The sequence below is a fragment of the Sinohyriopsis cumingii genome, chromosome 18 (assembly GCF_028554795.1).
Source record: "Sinohyriopsis cumingii isolate HCF-2022 chromosome 18, ASM2855479v2, whole genome shotgun sequence".
Taxonomy (NCBI): Eukaryota; Metazoa; Mollusca; class Bivalvia; order Unionida; family Unionidae; genus Sinohyriopsis; species Sinohyriopsis cumingii.
The window spans coordinates 102,564,732-102,588,852 of NC_142978.1; the positions used below are offsets into that span (position 1 = coordinate 102,564,732).

The 24,121-nt window shown below is 33.9% G+C and overlaps 1 protein-coding gene across 1 annotated transcript in view; it reads right to left on the reverse strand.

Annotated features, from left to right (window-relative positions):
• Nucleotides 1–24,121, reverse strand: part of LOC149777611 (proline-, glutamic acid- and leucine-rich protein 1-like) — a 59,923-nt gene that overhangs the window by 26,877 nt on the left and 8,925 nt on the right. Inside the window, exons 3-9 of the mRNA XM_089942265.1 lie at nt 21,374–21,479; nt 18,657–18,806; nt 18,159–18,230; nt 11,623–11,676; nt 7,668–7,818; nt 1,993–2,122; nt 874–961 (exon numbers count right to left, since the gene is read on the reverse strand). Coding sequence (XP_089798391.1) covers nt 874–961; nt 1,993–2,122; nt 7,668–7,818; nt 11,623–11,676; nt 18,159–18,230; nt 18,657–18,806; nt 21,374–21,479 — 751 coding nt within the window. The remainder of the gene's footprint in view (nt 1–873; nt 962–1,992; nt 2,123–7,667; nt 7,819–11,622; nt 11,677–18,158; nt 18,231–18,656; nt 18,807–21,373; nt 21,480–24,121) is intronic.

Consider the following 24,121-nt stretch of genomic DNA (forward strand, 5'->3'; position numbering starts at 1 on the left):
GGGGAGGTAATGGACATGAGTTACTGCCCTTCATAAATAGACAAGATAAGATTTTCATCTCTTAGTAGGGCTGGATTTACGTGGTAGCAGGCTAATGTTCCAAACGTAATGTGATTTGAGAACATATCTGAAGGAGAAATGTCCATCAGCCAATGAAAAATTACACCATATGTGCCATTAAGTCTTATTATCAAGATTGTTATTAATAACTGTCAAAACATATGTAAGCATCTATTAATAGATCCGATGTAATTTTATGCTCTTAACAGACTCTAGTGATGTAAGCAAAATCTAACTCAAAATTAATAAAGTCATGTACCAGGAGTTACAAAAAATATAGATATACATAACAGCATCACTAGTATTAATATACTTTAAAAAATACAAAAAAGTATTTGCTAAATGTTTTATGAAATTAGGAGCAATACACAATGAATTCTTTTTCATTGTACAATGACGAACATTGTAAGCAAATATCATAAGCATTATGATGTCAACAGTGTTAGTGAGTGTGGTCATGTGGGACAAGCATACCCAACACGACTTTCTCACATGGGCAAAGTGTATCACATTTATATAGGAATAAGAGAAAAGAAGTGGTTATCACCTTCTGCAGACTAGACTAGTAGGTTAAATCATTCACAATTAATCAAGAAAAAATATCCTGCCTGATGCATTTGGAAACAATGACTTTCATACATTTTCTGAAATCTCAAATGACCATCTCAAGTGCTGGTCACACATTCAAACATGTAAACATCCCTTTTTAACCTATATGTATAGATCTTCTCCTAAAAAACGTCTTTGTATCCAAAATGGACTCATTTCTTGGTCATTATATTGAACTGTTCTGAGAAAACATATCCAACCTACCAGCATTTTGCCATGAACAGACAGTGTACGGCAAACTAGCCCCAAAATCCTCTCAACAGGCAAATTTACCACTGCTGGAAAGCTCTCACTGAAATCATACAAAGATGGAAAGCCATGACAACAGATTTATTGAATCTTAGACACTAACTACAAAGATGAAGTTAGGATTTTTGTAATGATCAACAGGATCACCTTAATAAGCATTTTGCTGATCCTGCCGAAATTTCACCAATTATGGTAAAATCACAACCACCAACAAATTAATTCCCCCACATACTTTTTATTATTCTGAATAACCAGTACACAAAATGACATCCTTTCCTGGCTCATACTTTGTCCATCCTATTCATTTTAACTCAAATGACAACTAGGCTTGCATGCAAAATGAACAGTTTTTTCATCACAAAAGCATGCTACCTACCACATTGTGACATTATGTGAAAGAGACCATACTTGAAATTGATGTTTTGATGGGATACATGATTCTTAAAATGTATCTAAATCCACTGGCAAACTGCTGATAAAGTAGCATGATTTAAGGATGATAGCTTCATAAAAAAATATTGTTACTCAATCAATATGACGCTATGTGTTACATAAGTATATTGCAGCACTATGAATTCTGGGAGACTGGACATAAAAGAACATGATGAAAACTTCTGTCTTGAATGAAAATAATGCAAAAGAAAATACTTGTACAATTTTAATAATTGTAATAACAGTAAATGAAAAGTATATGAGACAATGCAAATCTGATTAATTTTTAAATATTCATTCAGCTTATACCGTATGGACAACTACTGACCAGTGTAACAGCCAATTCTTTAACCCCTACTAAATGTTTCCCCAGGGAAATAATCAGCAAGCTGTTATACTTTCCTATGTAACAACCCTAACTCGGGAATATATTAGCAAAAGATAATGCACAACACCTGGACTCTAAGCAATGTAAAAATAACCATTTCTCCAAAACTGATATACTCCAACATTTACCAGAAATCATCCCCAATACACACTCTATTCAAACTGCATAAAAAAATGCGCATGCTGCATTAAAAAAACCCCAAAGAAACAATGTCTTCATAGAGGGCTAACTGCTGAGGCAATAGTGTGTCCCACCTGAGTAGATTGCTCAAGCAGTCACACAGTATTTTCCATCTCCCAACAAGATTTGTAAGTCTCTCTGACAGACTATCAGGGACATCAGAAGTGAAGATCAACTGAGCACCTTCTTTCCTCGGATGTTTATCTGAAAATCAACAAAACAAAGAGGTGTAATATCTCACTATCCTAAAAATTCTCAAAGGATAGAACTACCACATATCCTCATGCACGAGTCATGTCCAACTGTAATCTGCATAGACCCAGATCTGCTGTTGCATAATGCACTGGCAGATCTAGGTCTATGCAGTTTAAGTAATCAGCAGCACAAACAACAGAGATCCTGATCTAAGGCACAGTCTGTTATTTGCAATTAGATCTGACTTATATGCAGGTAGATATGGCATAAAAAACAACAATGGAAACACATTTGTAAAGCAGTTAATTCAGTTTCAGTCATATGTATTATTTTAATATCCAGGAAATGACACTTACCAAATATATTCACATACAAGTCAAATCCAACTCCAAACTCCATAGATCCAGACTAGCTGTCAGATAACATGCTATATGATCTGGGTGTATTCAGTTTATTAGGATTAAGAAGAACAAGCAACAATGACCTTGGTTTACCACTACATCATGCAATAGCCTATAAGGTATATATTGTTTGCAGCTGGATCTGACCCACAGGTGAATATATAAGGTAATTCAATCTGACCTACAGGTGAATATATTACGTAATTCAATCTGACCTACAGGTGAATATATCAGGTAATTCAATCTGACCTACAGGTGAATATATTTGGTAATTCAATCTGACCTACAGGTGAATATATAAGGTAATTCAATCTGACCTACAGGTGAATATATCAGGTAATTCAATCTGACCTACAGGTGAATATATTAGGTAATTCAATCTGACCTACAGGTGAATATATAAGGTAACTCAATCTGACCTACAGGTGAATATATTAGGTAATTCAATCTGACCTACAGGTGAATATATAAGGTAATTCAATCTGACCTGCAGGTGAATATATAAGGTAATTCAATCTGACCTGCAGGTGAATATATTAGGTAATTCAATCTGACATACAGGTGAATATATAAGGTAATTCAATCTGACCTGCAGGTGAATATATAAGGTAATTCAATCTGACCTGCAGGTGAATATATAAGGTAATTCAATCTGACCTACAGGTGAATATATTAGGTAATTCAATCTGACCTACAGGTGAATATATTAGGTCATTCAATCTGACCTACAGGTGAATATATAAGGTAATTCAATCTGACCTACAGGTGAATATATAAGGTAATTCAATCTGACCTGCAGGTGAATATATTAGGTAATTCAATCTGACCTACAGGTAATTCAATCTGACCTACAGGTGAATATATAAGGTAATTCAATCTGACCTGCAGGTGAATATATAAGGTAATTCAATCTGACCTACAGGTGAATATATTAGGTAATTCAATCTGACATACAGGTGAATATATAAGGTAATTCAATCTGACCTACAGGTGAATATATAAGGTAATTCAATCTGACCTACAGGTGAATATATAAGGTAATTCAATCTGACCTGCAGGTGAATATATTAGGTAATTCAATCTGACCTACAGGTGAATATATTAGGTAATTCAATCTGACCAACAGGTGAATATATAAGGTCATTCAACCTGACCTACCGGTGAATATATAAGGTAATTCAATCTGACCTACAGGTGAATATATAAGGTAATTCAATCTGACCTACAGGTGAATATATAAGGTAATTCAATCTGACCTGCAGGTGAATATATTAGGTAATTCAATCTGACCAACAGGTGAATATATTAGGTAATTCAATCTGACCAACAGGTGAATATATTAGGTAATTCAATCTGACCAACAGGTGAATATATAAGGTAATTCAATCTGACCTACAGGTGAATATATAAGGTAATTCAATCTGACCTACAGGTGAATATATAAGATAATTCAATCTGACCTACAGGTGAATATATAAGGTAATTCAATCTGACCTACAGGTGAATATATAAGGTAATTCAATCTGACCTACAGGTGAATATATTAGGTAATTCAATCTGACCTACAGGTGAATATATAAGGTAATTCAATCTGTCCTACAGGTGAATATATTAGGTAATTCAATCTGACCTACAGGTGAATATATAAGGTAATTCAATCTGACCTACAGGTGAATATATTAGGTAATTCAATCTGACCTACAGGTAAATATATAAGGTAATTCAATCTTGGAGGACAGTTCAAAGTGATTATCTGTCAGACATGATCAAAACATCTCATACACTGCTCCCTCAATAACTCGCGCCCAGATAACTCACAATCCCGCTTATAACGCAGTGTCCGTCTGGGCTCCCGAATTTTTCCAGAGAAAATGTTTTTAAAATATCTTTAAAATATGCTGAACGTCAAAAAAATACGATAAGAACTGGTAAATTAAACCTTGATACATTGCTCATTTTATCATCGAAAATGGTGATTAATGCCCGCAAAAATAGAATCCATATTTTGAAATTTGCAAGTTCAAAATAAGAATTAATTTCAGAGATCTCAAAAATGCTTAATTATGTGCATTTGGATGCCAATTTTTGATGTGGGATGCAGAAAATCACTGAGGAAGGAGTCCTCCATACGCATGTAATAGGTACGCGGGAAAATTCAAAGATTTGCCAGTCCTGTTTCAGCCACCTGCTTTGTGGGAAAATGTGTTGATCAGTTAGCTGTGCTGATATTTACAATGAATAATTCAGTGACTGAAAGACTCCTTGACGTACATACATGTTGTCATTTTATAAGAGTACATAAAAAAAGAATATGATGCAATAGCTAGGCGGCTAGTTCAAAGGCTTTGACTGGCGGCCAGGTGAGAAAATGTACTGATATTTAGTGATTGAATTCAGAGGCAGAAAGACCCAGCTTTAAAATCTAGCGAGACCTCTGTTTAAAGATTTCATATATTATGTAAGTTTTTATGATAAATAGTTGTCAGTATACTGTAAATAAACAGTCTGGTGAAATAGCAATAAATGAAAACTTCTGGTAAATGCTAACAGGTGGCAACAGAGAATGAAATAAACACCAATTAAACGTCTTCCTGTGTGAAAGTCACATTCTAATCCTTTAATTCCGTTTCAGTGTAAACATTATAATCGCAACATATTCTGTTCACTGAAAACATGAAAAGAGTCAATCGACCGTCAAATAGAAACCCGGGAGTACTTCTGTGAGAACCTAATTACATGCCGGCTTTGTTTTGATCAACAACTTGGGGAAGTGTTTGTTGCATTAAAAGATCGATTACAAGAGACCTAGGGTGCTGGATTAAGGGTCTTGAAGCTGCCTTTGACGTAAAGCAAAACAGTAACATAGACAGCAACAATGATAATGACTTTGAAGGTTTCAGTGAAACTGATGTCATTAATGCCAAGGCTGTTTGGGAGAAATTCGTACAGACTCATGGTCCTGAGATGGGTGTTTCTCTTGATGATATGGAGGAGTGGATTTGTGCTGACAATGATTGCCCCACAGCCAAATACATGTCAGATGAAACAATAATTAATTCTATAATGAACAAATTTGCAGCAGAAGATGATTCTAACTGGAGTACCACAAGTGTTGAAAGTGATGCAGACGCAGATGTTGCACCACCTCCCCCCTCTGCACAGGAAGCAATCAAATCTTTTGATATTGCCATAAGGTGGCTAGAGGCCCAAAATGTTGACTATGTAAAGCTCATGCAGTTGAGAAATCTGAGGGATTTTGCTTGACGGCAGACAAACCAAGGAGTAACACACAAAAAAAATTAACCGATTTTTTCAAAAAGTGAATTGATATTTGTCAAGCGTGGCACAAACGGCAAGTATTAACTTGTTCTAATTTACGTTGTTTTAATTTTGTAGACCCATTAAATATGTTAGTACCGATTAACCCTTGTTTTTTGTTTTCCATTTTACTTCTATCGCAATCAAATCTATCTATCTATATATCTATCTATCTATCGTTCGATCGACACTGTTTCTAGAAGAGTCGATCTTTTGCATATAAAAAAAAATGTCTAATTTGGATCAAACAATAAAACTAGAATGAATCCAATTCAACATAAAAATTAGTGACGTAGTACACAGTGTGTGAAGTGGTACGCATGTTAAGCAAACGGAAACCACGTGGAATAATGTTTTCGATGATGGCCTCAATATACCATAATTTATCCTGAAATTAATGTCGCTCTATGAGGAAATAATAAACAAAGTACTCCGTTATGAAGAGATATTTATTCACAGTTAATCTCAGCAGGATTATAAAGTCAGCATTCAACAATATAATCTGCCTACCCCCCCCCCCATTTTTCCTTTATGTCTTTGATCACTTTATTGGTTTTGGGCTTATTTTATAGGTCCCTCGATAACTCGTGCCTCACTTATAGTGCGGTCAATGTTTCTGGACCCTGATGTGCACGAGTTATTGAGGGAGTGGTGTACCAATAAATTGTTACAACCAAATACGTTTTGAAATACTTAATGAATTTGGTTGATGGCTTCAGCCCTACATATTTATGAAAATTATCAACTTAAGTCCATGTAGTGAACAAAGGTTCTGTAATATACAAAAACTCAGATTTGCACCCCCCTGATTGGAACTTTCAAACTTTATTTAAAAAAACTTAATATTACAGACTTTGCTGCAACCACCAACACTGCTGGAAAAGTGACAACTATACAGCAGAAATTTTCAGTGGTGTGGAAATGTTAGAACTAAACTGTGTCACAGTGAGATCATGGAAATAAATTCAGTGAAAATGTTTTACCAGTACCTTAAATATTATCATCTCTGCTAATTCCTATTTCAAATATAAAACTTGCCTAAGCTAAATACTGTTTTTTCTTCTTTATGTCACCAACCTGTATGTCTTCAAAAATACCTGCTATATGATATACACTGCTGTGTGCTATAAACCTATATACTGTTTTGCATAAATGCTGAAAATCTGTGATAATTCAAATCCTATCGTCAGATGGGTGTAATCTGTGATAATTCAAATCCTATCATCACATGGGTGTAATCTGTGACAATTCAAATCCTATCATTACATGGATGTAATCTGTAATAATTCAAATCCTATCATTACATGGGTGTAATCTGTAATAATTCAAATCCTATCATTACATGGGTGTAATCTGTGATAATTCAAATCCTATCATTACATGGGTGTAATCTGTAATAATTCAAATCCTATCATTATATGGGTGTAATCTGTAATAATTCAAATCCTATCATTACATGGGTGTAATCTGTAATAATTCAAATCCTATCATTACATGGGTGTAATCTGTGATAATCCAAATCCTATCATTACATGGGTGTAATCTGTGACAACTCAAATCCTATCATTACATGGGTGTAATCTGTGACAATTCAAATCCTATCATCAAATGACTGTAATCTGTGATAATCCAAATCCTATCATTACATGGGTGTAATCTGTGACAATTCAAATCCTATCATTACATGGGTGTAATCTGTGACAATTCAAATCCTATCATCAAATGACTGTAATCTGTGATAATTCAAATCCTATCATTACATGGGTGTAATCTGTAATAATTCAAATCCTATCTTCACATGGATATAAAATATAATTTTACTGGTTGTTCCATACCTGTTTCCATGCCCTCATACAGCAATGTAAGAGTGTGAGACATGGAGTCAGTCAGCTGATCACACTGTTGTTTCCAACCCTCAGTGTACTTCACCCCCTGGTTCCCTCCTCCACCACATCTAGCCAACAGGCTGAAGCACACTACTGCAGCCTGGTAAGCATAATTTCTTTTTAGAAAAAAGTCTCCTTTCATTTCATTACATTACATACTCTTCCAATTATCTCATAAGTGAATCAATTTTTTTAAACATATGAATAGCAGTCCAAGAATATCTTCATAGTGTTGGCCTTGTCATTTTCAGGCTGGTCTGTTTAGATTTGTTATTTTCAGACTGGGGGCCCTGAGTGGCCGAGTGGTCTAAAGCGCTCTCTGTTACGGATCACTGCCATCTCACCTCTGTCTGCATGATTTCGAGTCTTGGATTCAGCCAATGTGGGTATGTGAGAAAGCCTGCCAGTAGCTTCTCATGGATCAGTGGTTCTTTCCGGGTTCTTCCTCCACCATTAATACTGGCTGCCATGTGTATCGTGTGCTGAAAAATGGCGTTAAACCCTACAACAACAAGAATTTTCAGACTGGTCCTTTTAGACTTCTTGTCATTTTCAGACTGTTTTCTAAGGATGGAAATGACACACAATCCGTGTAAACAGCTCACTGCCGTTAATGAAAGACAACAAACAATACTGTACTTAAGCACAGTATACATTCAAATGTCGAGTCCAACTGTAAAAAAATAGAATCAGATCTGCTGTTGCAAGATGCACAGGCAGTTCAGGGTCTTCAATGTTTGTTCTTTTGGTTACTCCTAATAAACCTATCAGTGCCTTGTGCAATGGCAGATCTAGGTCTTCAGCTGAATCCAAGTGATGCACAAGTATATATAGTACATCTATTATAAATCCATATACCTAATGTGTACACAAAATCCTTACATTAAATATATCAGTTTTACAGCAATGACTAAGCATCTTACTACTAAAGGAATCAGTCTACATCGTAGTACTTAATGGAATGGGTCTTGTTGTTGTTGCTGTAGGGTTTAACGCCACTTTTCAGCACACGATAGGCTATACATGGCAGCCAGTATTAATGGTGGAGGAAGAACCCGGGAAATCCTTGGAAAGAACCACCGACCCTCGAGAAGCCACTGGCAAGCTTTCTCATATACCCACATTGGCCAAATCCTAGACTCGAACCTGCGCAGACAGAGGTGAGATGGCAGTGATCTGTAACGGAGAGCGCTTTAGACCACTCGGCCACTTGGGGCCCTGGAATGAGTCTACATCTTACTAATAAAGCAATGGGTCTACATCTCACTACTAAAGGAATGGGTCTACATCTCACTACTAAAGGAATGGGTCTACATCTCACTACTAAAAGAATGTGTCTACATCTCAGTACTAAAGGAATGGGTCTACATCTCACGACTAAAGGAATGGGTCTCCATTGTATTACTAAAAGGAATGGGTCTACATCTTACTACTAAAGCAATGGGTTTAGATCTCAGTAATAAAGGAATGAGTCTACATTACAGGTGTGTGCAGTATTACTGGTACACCAGTTTACCTTTGTATTTTTTCCATTAGTATGTACCATGGTATTTTTTCACTCTATTGGTATGTCAGTAGTTTCCAGCAATAAGGAATGTACAAAATTCATGAAAGATGGCGTTGGAATGTAAATTATATGAAAATCATGTTTATATTATTCATGACAAATTTAACTTTCTGTTTACAAAACTGATGTATCTATCACAAATTAATGGTGAATATTACAAACATAATTTTATTTCATATCCATTTAATCTTCTATGGCTGATCTGGTTTGGAAACAGATGTTCAGTCTTTGATTCCATATTGCACACTCAACCTGGAATACTCATTTATAACTTGAAATATTAAATAGCATTTCATTTGTATGCTTTGTCTGGAATGATTTACTGCTATACATTTTAGATTATTCAAAAATGCCAACACACATCGGTAATTTTAGGAAATGCATTCATATTTGGTTAAAATGGATGCTTTTGCTGCTGGGGCTAATGCGAGAGTACAGCAAGAAGCGATGAGCAGTTTATGTGCATTTAACTGTATCTAGGCCAAGACACTAGAGTTCGTTTAGGAGGGCAACAATATCTAGGCCTTAACATTTATCAATGAGTTCTCAGATGAACATCAAACATGAAAAACAAAACAAGACAGAGAGTGAGAAAGTATATAACTGCTGAAATCTTACGTTGACATTTTTTAAATCCAGACAAAGAAAGATGCATGCATGCATGTCAAGGCTCCACGTCTCCATTTACCCCATGCTTAATTCCCAAGAAACATCCCACAATAAAAATCATCTAAAATACCAAATTTAACTAAAATCCATTTTAAAAATATGGTCCACAGAATTATATTTTATAAGGAGCAAGTGTAAAAAGGTTTTACAATGTGTCTCTTAAAATTACAGAGGAATCAAATTTGTTTAGTAAATCTGACGATAAAACTGATAAACATTTGCAACATTAATGTAGATGTATCACTGAAAGCAGCAGCTGTTTTGAATATGACACAAAGGAATATAAATTATATTTTGTTGCAACATTGTTAAGATTTTTCACTACAGGGGGTACTGCTCCTGTGGCCTAATGGTTAGAGCACCCGCCTCAGATGCGGAAGGTCACAGGTTTGAACCCCATCTGAGTCATACCAAAGACTTATAAAAATGGCAATAACAGCTCATTAGGCACTCTGCATAAAGAGATAAGTGTTAGGATTGGTTGGCCTGATGTCAGGATAATGTGACTGGGTGGGACATCATGCTACATGTCTGTGACATGATGCCCCAGTGCTAGACATCACTATAAACTGTCACACTGCAGACATCATAGCAAAATGACTGGAAAATTGTTAAATCTACATATAAAGTCCAAATCACACACACACACACTCATTACAGGGGCACATGGTGGGAATCACATTTTTGTTTCATTTTCAAATTCTTACAACTGTTTAAGTAGAAAAAGGAGAAGAAAACATAACATCCCTTACTGTTAATGTGATTGGGGAAGGTGTGAAAGGAAAATTTATTTATCAGTTGTCATGCTTGGTTAAACTGACATCTTTAAAAGATATTAAAAAAATAAGCAATGTTTCACAAACTGAATCATGAAATATAATTTTCCAGACATCAGTGTTCAATTAACTCGCAACTTTTTCTAAATGATATAAAAAGTCAGCAATGTTTCACAAACAGAACTATGAAAAATAATTTATCAGTCATTAGTGCAGATTAAATTGTCACCTTGTCTAAATGATATCATCAAAATATCAGCAATGTTTCACAAATAGAATTGTGAAAAATAATTTATCAGTCGTTAGTGCCTGATTAAATTGTTACCTTGTCTAAATGATATCATCAAAATATCAGCAATGTTTCACAAATAGAAAATTATTTTTTTGGAAACATTAGTTCAAAAATAAGTGTTCACATTATGACAACTATGCATGACTGATTGTGTTATTTCAATCAAGTTGCAACGTAAGAAAAGCCTCAGGCACAAAAAACACAGTACCACGGATTTCTCTAATGGATTAAATTTGATCCGAAACAAATGAATTTGCTGGAAACTCTTGTTCCTGCACTTTTCATAGCCTTGTGAAATGTTGACAGTTTTATTAAAAGCACAAGCTGTAGCTTTGGAGATAGGAAAAATGCAGGCATTGGCGCCTTATAGTGTATATGCTATTACCCTTCTCTTGTAAAAAATACTGGCACATCTGGTGAAAATTACAGTGTCTCATTTATGCAAAATGGATGACAAAAATATATTTTAATTTTTAGTACATGTACATTTACTTAAAGTCAAGTATAGAGGATGGCCTTTTTCAATCACTCTTATTTATTTTATAGTGATGATTTGATCTAAGTAAATATCATTTCTGGATGAATATAAGTAAATCTTACCTTGCATGGCTTGCAAGTCCTTATATCCTCCAGTACACAAGCTTCTATTTTGTTCTGAAATAGACAGGGAAAAGTACTGGAAAATAACATTCTGCATAAATCATGCAGCAAGGGTAATACTATCATAGTTGAAGCCTGACTGAAATGTAAGACTGTCAAATAACACAAATTAGAAAACAGCTGCCATTTTAAAAAGAAACTGCCCTAAAATTACAACCATAGGCAAAGATATCAGAAGGAACAAATTCCTACTCTTAAAGCCCCCAATGCCAGCATTTATCATAAATTTCACCATTCTTCTAATCTAACCAAAAGTTTAGAAGGATGGAAATGATTTGTTAAAAAAGCCATGACATAAACTGTATTTTGAAATGATTAAGATTTTAGGTTTAAATAATCTTAAAATATTCAGTTTAAAATTAAGAGGTAACACTCCTCAATTCATTCAATAAAGTTGCTCAGAATTCCGTTCTTTCTTGGGAGTACTCCAAAAGTAGTGATGTCATACATTTGAAAAATTTCGTTAGCAACTAATTTAATAATAACAACATTCACACATGCCATACACATTGATTCAAGAAGGATTGGAGGCAGGCCTGCTTTCTGAAGCAGATCTGAGAAGAGAAAGTGTGCATTAGATAAACACAAGACTCAGGTGTGGTCACCTAGGGCACTGAAATAATTTAAAGGGTGATCTTGGGCTGAAATCAATTTGACAGTGTCGTGGTGGCTTATGTTTACAACAGTGATAACTTCAAATCTTGTGTTCCAGCTTTTAACTGAGATTGGCTGACCCAGAGATGTCTACGATCAACACAGGATGAATTCATATACGTTAAAAATGGCACGGTTTCTCAGTTCAAATGAGAAATTACATGGCTCAAAATGTGATGAAAATGGCAGCAAATCATGTTTAGGACCAATATCTTTCAAGATTCAGCATTTTTCAGTTGATATGGCACTTACAACTTTCTGCACGTAATAGTGGCATTAGGGCTTAAAATTTTGATTCCTAGCTAATAAAAGTGTTCAACTCAAATAACACATGCAAACTGGAAATTGTTTTCATGGAAATAAAACATTTTGAGTTGCTATAAGTTCCATAGTCACAACTGTAAGACATTAAAGTGGAGTCTTAAGGACTTTTGGTACGAAACAAAATTTCCACTGTGCAAGAAAAGTGTGAAGAATTAAAAGTAATAATGTGAAAAAATTCAATGCTTTTCAAAACCTTTGACTGCGCTTTTAATATTTTATTCATTAATTTTCATAGTTTATATAAAAAAAATATTTTTGTCAAAACTAAATGTGTGAACTGGGGAAGAAATCACATTATTTCCACACAAGAGTAACTCCTCATTGGGTCTTTAAATCTTTTGTTTGTAACAACCACAAAATCCCCACCCCATCTCAAAAGATTACTCAACAGAAAATAGTAAACTGACTATAGATAAAGCATGGATATAGAAAAAAAAAACTTCCCAAAGTACAGCCCATTAAACCATTATCTTTTCTCTCATTGAAATTTGCATTTCTTTTCAAATAAAATGGACCTCTCATAATAATTCAGAAATAGATTTTTAAGAGGCCTCTAAGCTAATGGATACAAAATATTCTGTAAGCAGTGTTTCAGTAAAGTTTGAGAAAAACTGGGCCAAAGACCCCCACCTCCTTTTGTCTAAAAAACTCGACCTGTGGCGTGATCATCATGTGTCAATCTTATTATAAATAAGATAACACTTATATGGTCTTGATTACCTGTTACTTGCAAGAAAAACTACAATAAAATACCAACTTTACTTTTGGATTCTCCTCTGTGATCCTTCAGACCATATACAAATAGAAATGTCAAATTCTTCTGTTTTCTACTGCTCATCCGTTACTGCAATGTGTTGGCTTTCAAGCAATTTCTTAAGGATGCATGAATACTGTTCTGAAAGCTTTCTTTACAATTAGATGACTGCAACGGAGTAAAAAGGGAAAGCCTTGCTAACAGTATCAAGTTCAGGAAACTGCTATTATGGTACTTTATCATTTTCCATAGGTGTGAAATGTTGTCCCTACAGCAAATTTGGCCTAAGACCAACTTCTTCACAAGTGATCGTTAACTTAGACATTGTACATTTCTATCTCCTGCTTTCTCATTCTCCCCAAATAATTTCATAAGATCTAAGTCACAATTGACAAATGATTACTTTTCTTCCTCAGGAAGAAGTTATAGTTGATGCATTCCTACAGATCTGAATGCAAAGGCAACTACATTGGAATCCTTCGAGATTATCTCATTCACATTTGGTTCAAGTTTTCCAGTAAATTCTGTTATTTTTGTACTTTCCCCTGAAGGAACATTGATGTCACTGTTTGACAGCTTTTCATCCTTGCACATAAAGTCGCTGTCTTTCTTCAACAATTTCTCCTGCAGTTCTGTTTGGAAGTGTGATTTACTACTTTTGGCCTTGTTTGTAGCCTTAACTACACTTTTTTAAGCAGTTGGTACAACAGCTATATCCAAGTAGTTTTTGGAACACATGGTTCAGTTGAGTAAATGCTTGTACAATATCCACCATTATCTGCACCGTGGAAATAAATCTGAAATCAGTTTTCATTTGTTTTGCTTCTCACCTAGCTGATACTTAGCTGCTGAAGTATGCATCAGTGGTTTCCATGACAACTTAGCGGCATGTAATGCATCATAAAAAACAAACCAAGTCTCATGGACTTCCATAAATCTGACCTTTTCATGATCTAAAAGTTTCTGAACTGCACATAACTGTGTAATTCTATCTTTGAATCTTTTGAAATAGTAGAAAATAATGGTTCATGGAAAATCTTTCCTATGTATCATACAACATCAACATATCTAGTGAAAAACAGTGAACTTTAACTGCAAGAGGGTCCACTTCTTGGATTTTAGCAGAGACTCTTTTACCTACCAACCATAACAGAAGTCCATCATTTGCAAATGAATAAACATTAAGAATCTGCATTCCATGTAGGCTTTTCAATTTATCAGTTATGACTCATTTCCCAAGAAATGGTTTCTCATTAAGGATTTATCCATCTACCATACATGCATCCACAACTATCTTCATTGTAACATCAATATCAGTGCTTTCATCAATCAGAATGACTAGCAATGGTCTCATCCAAAGCTGTTGATTGACATCTGATGATACTGTCATAAATTCATTCAAGCCTTACAGCTCTGTAAATGACAGAAATCAATCAAAGATCCATACTTCATGGTTGCCATTCATTTACTTGCTAAATAGCATGTACAACGCATGTCATATATCATGGCATCAGTCTTCTAAGTGCCTGCATTGTTTGGTGTACCAGCAAAATTACAGTACAAAAGCACCGTCTCTATGGGCAAGATGATGGTCACTGCACTCAGTATGGCAAGATAATCTTATGGTCCTAAACGTTTGACGTCTAGTTGTCACAGAGTTATTTTTTTTTAACTATGCATAAGCTGCATTATTTTATTTTTCATCTGAATTATATTCTAGCCAACTATATTCACATTTTTGCAGCCTTCAATGAACATGTGCATGACTTTTCTTCTTTGGTTCCACCATTCTGTTATCTAAATCTTCATTGGAAGTTTCGTGTTCAATTAGTATTTCATTCTGTATTGGATTTTTAACGTAGCTTTTACAATTTTTCAGTGATATCGCTATGATGTCTGCAGTGTGGCAGTTTATAGTGATGTCCAGCACTGGGGCATCATGCTGCAGACATGTAGCATGATGCCCCACCCACTCACATTATCATGACACCAGTCCTAACACTAACCTCTTAATGCTAAGCGCATAGCAAGGCAGCTGTTAGTACCATTTTTTTAAGTCTTTGGTATGACTCGGCCGGGAATCGAGCCTGCGACACATTGTTCAGTAGTCAAAAATCTTTAATGGACATTCTGACTGCTGTCAAAGTGAGACACTAAGGAACTCTGTTATCCACCATTTCATATCTACCTCTTTAGCAAAACTTTTGTGCCATTTCAAATGCAAATGTCTACAGCTCACGGTTGCAGAATGTGACTTACAAAAATTGCTACAATTTTTCTTTGATAACAAATGTCAAAAAAACATGGTGTAACTTACCTAAATATGTTTTCTGAAATTGTTTTTTAATATTTTCAATGAGGCTATTACAATTCTAAGCTCATACGGTTACCCAGTCTCAAGAAAAATATATAGGAGCAGCTAAAGTAGGAACAGGGTATCAGTCTAATTCTATGTCTACAAATATGGGATATATCATGTACACCATTATTTAATGCAAAAGTATATAAGGAGGCAAACCCTAGGTGCAATCAGATCAGACTGTTATTTGGAAAGATGGAATCTGTTCATTTTTTGTTAAAACAATCATTGAGAAATTAACTGTATCAGATTAAAGGTAAAAGGTACAACTAGTCCATGGGACTTTGTATCTAGTTTGCACAAAATCCCACAAAGGCAATCCTGGCTGAAACACTGTTCAAGTATTATTGATTTAATCTATTACTACTGTCCTCCCCCTGGTCTGGACCTGGTATTTAAAAAAATGTCCACACTAATTTCCCCATTTCATCAAATTTAATGTTTACTGCCACCTGGTATTTTTTTTTTCACCATACAAATAGAACAAAATCCTTCTTTACAAGGTTTCTCTTACATTTCCTATGAATTGTGTTATCATATAAATAGTTAAACATACATTTTATTACATCTATAGGCAAATGTTTTGACTACCCCCCCCCAAAAAGAGGATTTGGTTTAAGGCTAAGAAGCAACAATCTTATTTTTATACAAAGATAAGGGTTTTCAAAATAAAAAGATATTGTAAAAAAACCTGAAGTATGTATTTTGTGCAAGTACATGTATAACTGTTAGCATTTATTATAATTCTATAATAGCTGTAAGAAAAATCTGAATGTTTATTTTAAATTAGTCCTATGTTTCATATGAATTTGATCTGTCATTTAAAATATCTAAAAAATGTAAATAGATTTAAATATTGTATGGAATCACATGGATAAATGGAGTTCAACAAGGGGTGAATGATGATTTCATTTCCAATTCTATCCCTGGTTTAAATGTTTTTATATCACCAAAACCCACACAAGTTTAAAATTTGGAAGAAATCAAAAACAAAATCAAACTAAACATACATTTGGAATAAGTCTAATGCAAAAACCGAATATTATTATCATTTGGAAGACCTCTAGTACAGAACCAATATAAATTGACATTTGGAAGAAATAAGACTTACACTGGAAAAACCCCAAATATAAACTGACATTTTGGAAGACCTTTGAGACAAAACCAATATAATCACTTGGTGAGCTATGCCTAATAGAGGCATGCAAATTTGCACTATATGTATCACCTGGTAATCTATGCCTAATAAAGGCATACAAAATTCACACTTGGTGTAACACCTGGTGATCTATGTCTAATAGAGGCATGCAAATTCACACTTGGTGTATGACCTGGTGATCTATGTCTAATAGAGGCATGCAAATTCACACTTGGTGTATGACCTGGTGATCTATGTCTAATAGAGGCATGCAAATTCACACTTGGTGTATCACCTGGTGATCTATGTCTAATAGAGGCATGCAAATTCACACTAGGTGTATTACCTGGTGATCTATGCCTAATAGAGCCACACAAATTCAAATTCACACTAGGTGTATCACCTGGTGATCTATGCCTAATAAAGGCAATTATGATACTTTGGTGAATAGCTCTAATAACTGAATGTCTGGAAAACAGTAAAGTTGCAGGCACCTCACATGGGGGAAACTGCCCTCCAAAACAGGCTAGTTGGCAAAAAGGTTGTGCAGCCAGATATATTCATATAATATGAAACTTTTTCACCAGACTGACTGCCGGCTCCCCTCACGAAAAACTCATCATAATAAAGGTACCACCAAACTTGTAAACTATTGAATATATTTATTTTAAATTTGGTGCCAAAACTATGTATACTAAATAATTTACATTGTAATCTATGGATCATATGTATTGCTACATATAGGAAATATACAACTAGAAGTCCCTTTTACTTGACATAAACTGTTTGACTTACCTTAGTTTAAACATATTTTATGTCATAAATTTGTAATTGGAGATTTCAAGATGTACAATATAGAAGATAATAGCTTATAATGTTCTAATCCTTTTAGGATATAAAAATTGAAAATATATATGAATACATGGTAGATGATATTAGGTTTTAATGACAGAAAGCTACATTTTTTTTACAGTCAAAGTGAAGAACATCTTGGTTAAACATTAGCATTTAGCCAGGGTATATAAAGCGGAGGATGAACAATGATGGAGCAGTTGAAAGACAAGGATAAAGAAAGAAATAAGTTAATATGAGAAATTGTCAATTAAAATGTGCCAAACATTGTGTAGAAAGTTGAGAAAGTAGGGATAAAAGAAAAGGAAGGGACAAAAATACAAAAATAAATAAATAAACTGAAAGGAACAAAAAGTAAGATTAAAAATTAACAGTGCTTCCTTCTGTCGACATACCCTGAATGGTCCACATGATCCAGAGAAGTTCCTGATACAGCTGTTGATGCATATAAAGGCAAACTGCCGCCACTAAAAGAATTGAAATTGAGTTAGCTGATTTATTTATCGATTAATGCACTAAAATGTACATGGGGAAACTAAAATAATAAACTGACCTGATAGATAATTGTTTTGTAGCCAGAGATGATGCTTCCAGTTTTTCTGATTTTAAATTCAAGACAAGCCCATTTGTTTTTATTCTAAATATTATTTGTCTATGCATGTATCATCATGTAGAACTCTAAACAAAGTGATTTCCTTCCATAAGAAAGAAATGTTTCCTATCCATTTCAATAAAATAATTTTAAAAAATCAATTACTTAGGGGGTTGTTTTCCCCCTCACTTATAAAAATGTAAAACATTGTGAACAAATTATTTAGTTTTTTATCTTCCCCTCAGTTATAAAAATGAAAAGCACTGTGAACCCAGAATTTAACAGTGAAATAAATACAAACCTCCTTTGTCGCAACAAATAAAAGGGGCAACAACTGTGGAATAACAGAACTGGTTATCTCTCTTGACAGATCAGTGAAGCTAGTGGAGATGGACAGGATGCTGGCACACACATCACAGGCAACGCTATGAACAGCAGCCTTGTTATGGGACTAGAACAAGAAATTCATAACATTTCTTTGAAAGAGCAGTGATACATGAATTTGTGCAGTCTATTAATTTTGACAAAGGTATTCAGTATTATAACACACTGCAACATGTTCTTATTTTAGTGTCCATTTTAGTAAAGTGATTGACATGTTAAAAACGTATGACAAATGTAGAGAGTAATATCTCCCATTAAGTTTCAATTTGTAAAGTGATTTTTAACATTTATTGCAGGTGTAATGATCCATAACATACAAATCTTTCAATCCAATAATATAAAAAAATAACAAAAATGAAAGGTAAAATAATGTTTCCCTAAGATTATATTTATACATGGTCAGTAATATGACTGCATACAAATATATATTATGTTACAAAGATGTTCCTAACTTTTCCTTAACTACTCATTTTCTTAGTATAATATTTTAAAATGAAATTTAGGTTTGTGCAGATGTAATTTCTTCCTATTAGGAAATAAATCCTTATACCGTGTACCATAATAGAGATATAACAATTTATTCTGTTGCAAGAGAGACTTCATTTAGTCGGAAAAAAGATTTAATGGTTCAAGTTCTCCTTACTTGATCAAGTTAAAAGGTATTTTATAAAGTCAATATTTCACTGATTTATGCTATATGTACATCCCTAACCCCTCTACCCAGATCATATTTGTTACAACTGTTTTGGAGTAGTCATGAAAAAATGAAAATTCCAAATCTAAATGAATTTTCTGTTTTTACAGCTTTACAGCAAGATCCAACAAAGCACTGAGTAAGCAGAGACAATAATAATAATAATAACAATAATAATAATAACAATAATAATAATAATAACAATAATAATAATAAATAAAAATACATGTGAGACTTAGTAGTTATGGATACTTCATCCATTGGGATCTTTAGTCCTTAGGGATACATAGTCCTTATGGATACTTAGTCCTTTTTGGGATACATAATCCTTAGGCATCCATAGTCTTCTGGGATTCTAGTCCTTCTGGATCCTTAGTCCTTTGGTATACTTAGTTCTCTGGGATACTTAGATGTATTAAACAGAAAAGCACAAAATTCAACTACAGATCTTCAGAGCTTGAAGCAAAAGTAGTGCCAAGTTGTTTAAATTTTCTACACAGTGACAGGTTCACTGTATTTTATTCCATCTTTAAAAAGACACCAATTCAATGTTTGAAATAAAGTTTCATGGGAGGGGGGGTTTGAATATTTTTCACCTAAAAAGTTCCTACCATTTTCTTTTACTAGCATTTAGTACATTTATAAAAATAATTTAAACCATGTCCACAAATATTGGGACAGTAACCACCTCATTAGGTACCATGAAACAACTGCAAACCATAATCTGAGTACTTGATCTTCAAAAGTAGCTGTTTTAAAATGAAATAACCTGAAGGAACGTATGCAACGTAAGGAGTTCATTTGTTTATTCCATTAAAGAGAGCCACCAACTATGACTCCTACATTTTTTCTCAAGTGGAATATTCACGATTGTCATAACTGCAGCATACATAAAGATCTGTTTAATTTCTCTTTTTGTTCTGAGTAGTGCTGATTAGTAAAACAGCATTTTTGTTTTTTTCCAATCTATGCATTTAGCAAAGGTGAAAATTTCAACATGTCAGAATTTAGCATATTGTTAATTTCATCAATATCTGTACTTACAGCTCAGGCAGCTGTTTCATCCACATACATAAACATATTAGCATAGTTAGATATTAAAGGGAGTTCACGGTAAAAAGAAAAGGTCCTAAATCCTTGAGGAATTCCTACAGTCATCTAGCATACAGTTTTTATCAGCATTAAATCTTTTGTCTTAAGATCTGCTATTTAAATATGAACTAGACAGAAAAGTGCTGAATTGTAACATCCATAAATTCTAAATTTTGGAGTAGAATATCAAGATTCACCTTCACCACATCAAATGAATACCATGATTCACCAGGTCAAATGTGTTTCAAAAATCAAACTAAAACAATTCCTTTCATCTATTCCTTGATAAAAATAATTAGTGCAAGTCATTAAATCCATTTAGAAAATGGAATTTTCAAAAACCTGATTGATTTTTGAATGTCAAATTATGTACTGATAAAAATGGGATTAAAATATATGCATACATGTTTTTTGAGTACTTTGGACAGTATGGGAAAACAGAATTTGCTCTATAATTTATCATCTCTTGTTCCTTTTACTGAAGACCTGTGTGACTTGGCAGATTATTAAAAGTCAGCCCCACCCCACCTAGACTAGTAAAATTTTGAATGGGTGGAGTTTAAACTAGAGACCTGTATATAACAGTATGCAACAGTTTTATGGGAATGATGCATTTATATAGTTTTTCATCGTATGTGGATTAACTTAATTTAACAAATAAACAGCTGATCCAAGAAGCAAACTACACTTGTTGATCTCAGTGGGACATATAAGACTACTATGACAGTCAACATGAAACTCACCAATAATGAATAAATGAGTTTAACTTTGTAAGTCTCTATTGGTTTTGTTTTTTTCAGTCACTACCTATCCTATAAGTACATGTACTGTACATTGCATATGCTCACCTGAATAATCTGAGTGCACAAACGGAGCCAGGTCATGGCATTCTGCATAAACACTTCTGTGCTGCATTGTTTGATTAGATGGGACAGCAGGAGGAGTCCAGACCCACTGGAAAACAACACACTTGATCAGAAAAGAAACTTACTGTATGGATTCAAGTAGAAGCTGGATCCAACCGCAAACAATATAGATCCTGATCTGCCATTGCCTAATGCATTATCTTATCAGGATCTATCCTGTTTGTTCTATTGATTAGTCAGAACAAACTGCATATGCCAAGATCTGCCACAGCATTGTGCAATGGAAGATCTAGGTCCATGCAGCTTGCAATTGGATCTGACATTAAAGCAAATATATATGGTTACAATTTTTTTCTTACTACTTTGGTAATGACTACAATGACTATGACAAATAATCCCGCTGCTAATTATGAACCGTATATAAACTCTCCAGATAATCCAAGAGTCGACAGCTTTTCAAACATTTCTGAAAGTCAGGGAGTCTTATATTTAATCAACAAGAAATTGTTATTATGCAACCAATTTTAATAAGTACAGATACAATGGCTGTCACTTACAAGCACAAAATAGAAGTAACTTACCACAGTCCATGGATGAAAAAGAATGATGCAAAAAAGGAACACCAAGGTAAATTAAATCAGACATTAGAAGCAAAACATTTTCCTTCCTGCATTTACTTCATTCTTGCCTATGCCTAATCCCATTATCTTCAACTTGAGTTAAAATCAGGAGTTGATGACTGGTCTATGAAAACAAATCAAATCGATTTTAATTTGGTTTGATCCACACACACACACAAACACACATATATAGTCTACCACAATGAGTTAATTTATCAAAACATTCAAAATGCAAATCTAATTTCTAAACAAAAAACATGTAGGACTAATTGATGGGATCTGGTCAACTAATTGTAACTGTGTGTTTAAACAATTAATTTATCAAAACATTCAAATGCAAATCTAATTTCTAAATAAACACATGTAGGACTAATTGATTGGATCCGCTCAACTAATTGTAATTCTTTGTTTGAACAATTAATTTATCAAAACATTCAAAATGCAAATCTAATTTCTGAATAAACACATGTAGGGCTAATCAATGGGATCTGTTCAACTAATTGTAATTGTGTGTTTGAACAATTAATTTATCAAAACATTCAAAATGCAAATCTAATTTCTAAATAAACACATGTAGGATTTATCGATTGGATCTGTTCAACTAATTGTAATTGTGTTTAAACAATAAACTATCCAACATTAAAAATATGAAAATCTAATTTCTATAAAAACACATGTTGGATCATAGGATCTCAACTAAATGCAGTTTTTAGTTGCGTGTTTAAAATCTGAATATTTACTTTTGTAATTGGCTTCAAAAAGTCTATATCTAACATGAGTGGCTTCTTTCAAATTCAATTACATGACAGTTGTGGATTTGGGCTTCTCACTTTATATTTCTTCACAGCTAAGGTTTAAAATAAATAATTTCACGGCTTCTTAACACTATTAACTTTAAAGCAAGCACAGCATATATAAACCTTAGCTACTGTCTTAGACCTTGTTATCTGTGAATCTCTATATTGATGTATGTGCAATACCTGGAAGAAAACAAGATTGTGTCTTGCGCTACTTCAACTGGATTGTCACTCCTGGAAAAGCTATGTGTTGTGAGACATATAAGACTTGTAATACAGAATTACTGGGAATAGGTAAGCATATGAAGTCCACAACCAAAACACAGAGACAATGAAGCTGTAACTGACAAGCCAGTCACTTCTAAAGTATCAAGAAAATGTGAAGCTTTTCCAGTTCAGTCAACATCACAGAATCGGCTTAAGAAAGATCCTGGCATTGACAACTTTGTAACTGAGATATCAGCAAGCAAGAAAGCAATATTAGACCCACACGTGACCAACTTCATTCTGACTACTAAAATTGTCTTCTCGGCTGTAAAACATAAGGAGTTTGTCAAGCCTAAATCAATTCTTGTACACAATATAATCATATATTAAAGCCTGATAAATTACAGTAAAAGAAAAAAAATCTGACTTAAATTTTAAAAAATCAGAGTTTTGTTTAAAATCATGATATTTTTCAACCCTGCTCCCATCCCTAACTGGGAAATGTCCCCCAAATTTAATGAATCCTCATATCTTGTCTTCATTAGTACAGGAGGAAAGTGCTGTATACATTGCCTAGAAAAGGTCAATAAAAATGCAAAACTATACATATTATTTTTCTGTCATGTATAATGACATTTTCTGACACCTAATAAACTGCTTGCATTTCACATAGTCTAACAGTTTACCATATCATTTGTCTGTGATGTAGTTGTTGTTGGATTGTACTAGACAACAAATGGCTATATAATTTAACTGTAAATTTATCTTCACATATTTTACCTTTCCTGAAGATTTTGGCAAAAAATGGCAAATGGATTAAAAGGAAACAGTTTAAGTGTATATACCAGATTATGTAAAATCACAAACTGATCAGTTGTTTCTTTATTTAAGGTTTCCAATTATTTATTACTTCAATTACATAACTGCTATACAACTATTTTCAACCAATCTAACTCAGCCACAGGGTGAATAATGATTAACAATCATTATTTACATCTCTTATATATCAGCCTCAATCATGTATTTGCACCACGCACTGTTTAATGATGTACAGCAGCATGGATACATTAACAGCAGACATGGATGACACTAAGTCTTCAATAGGC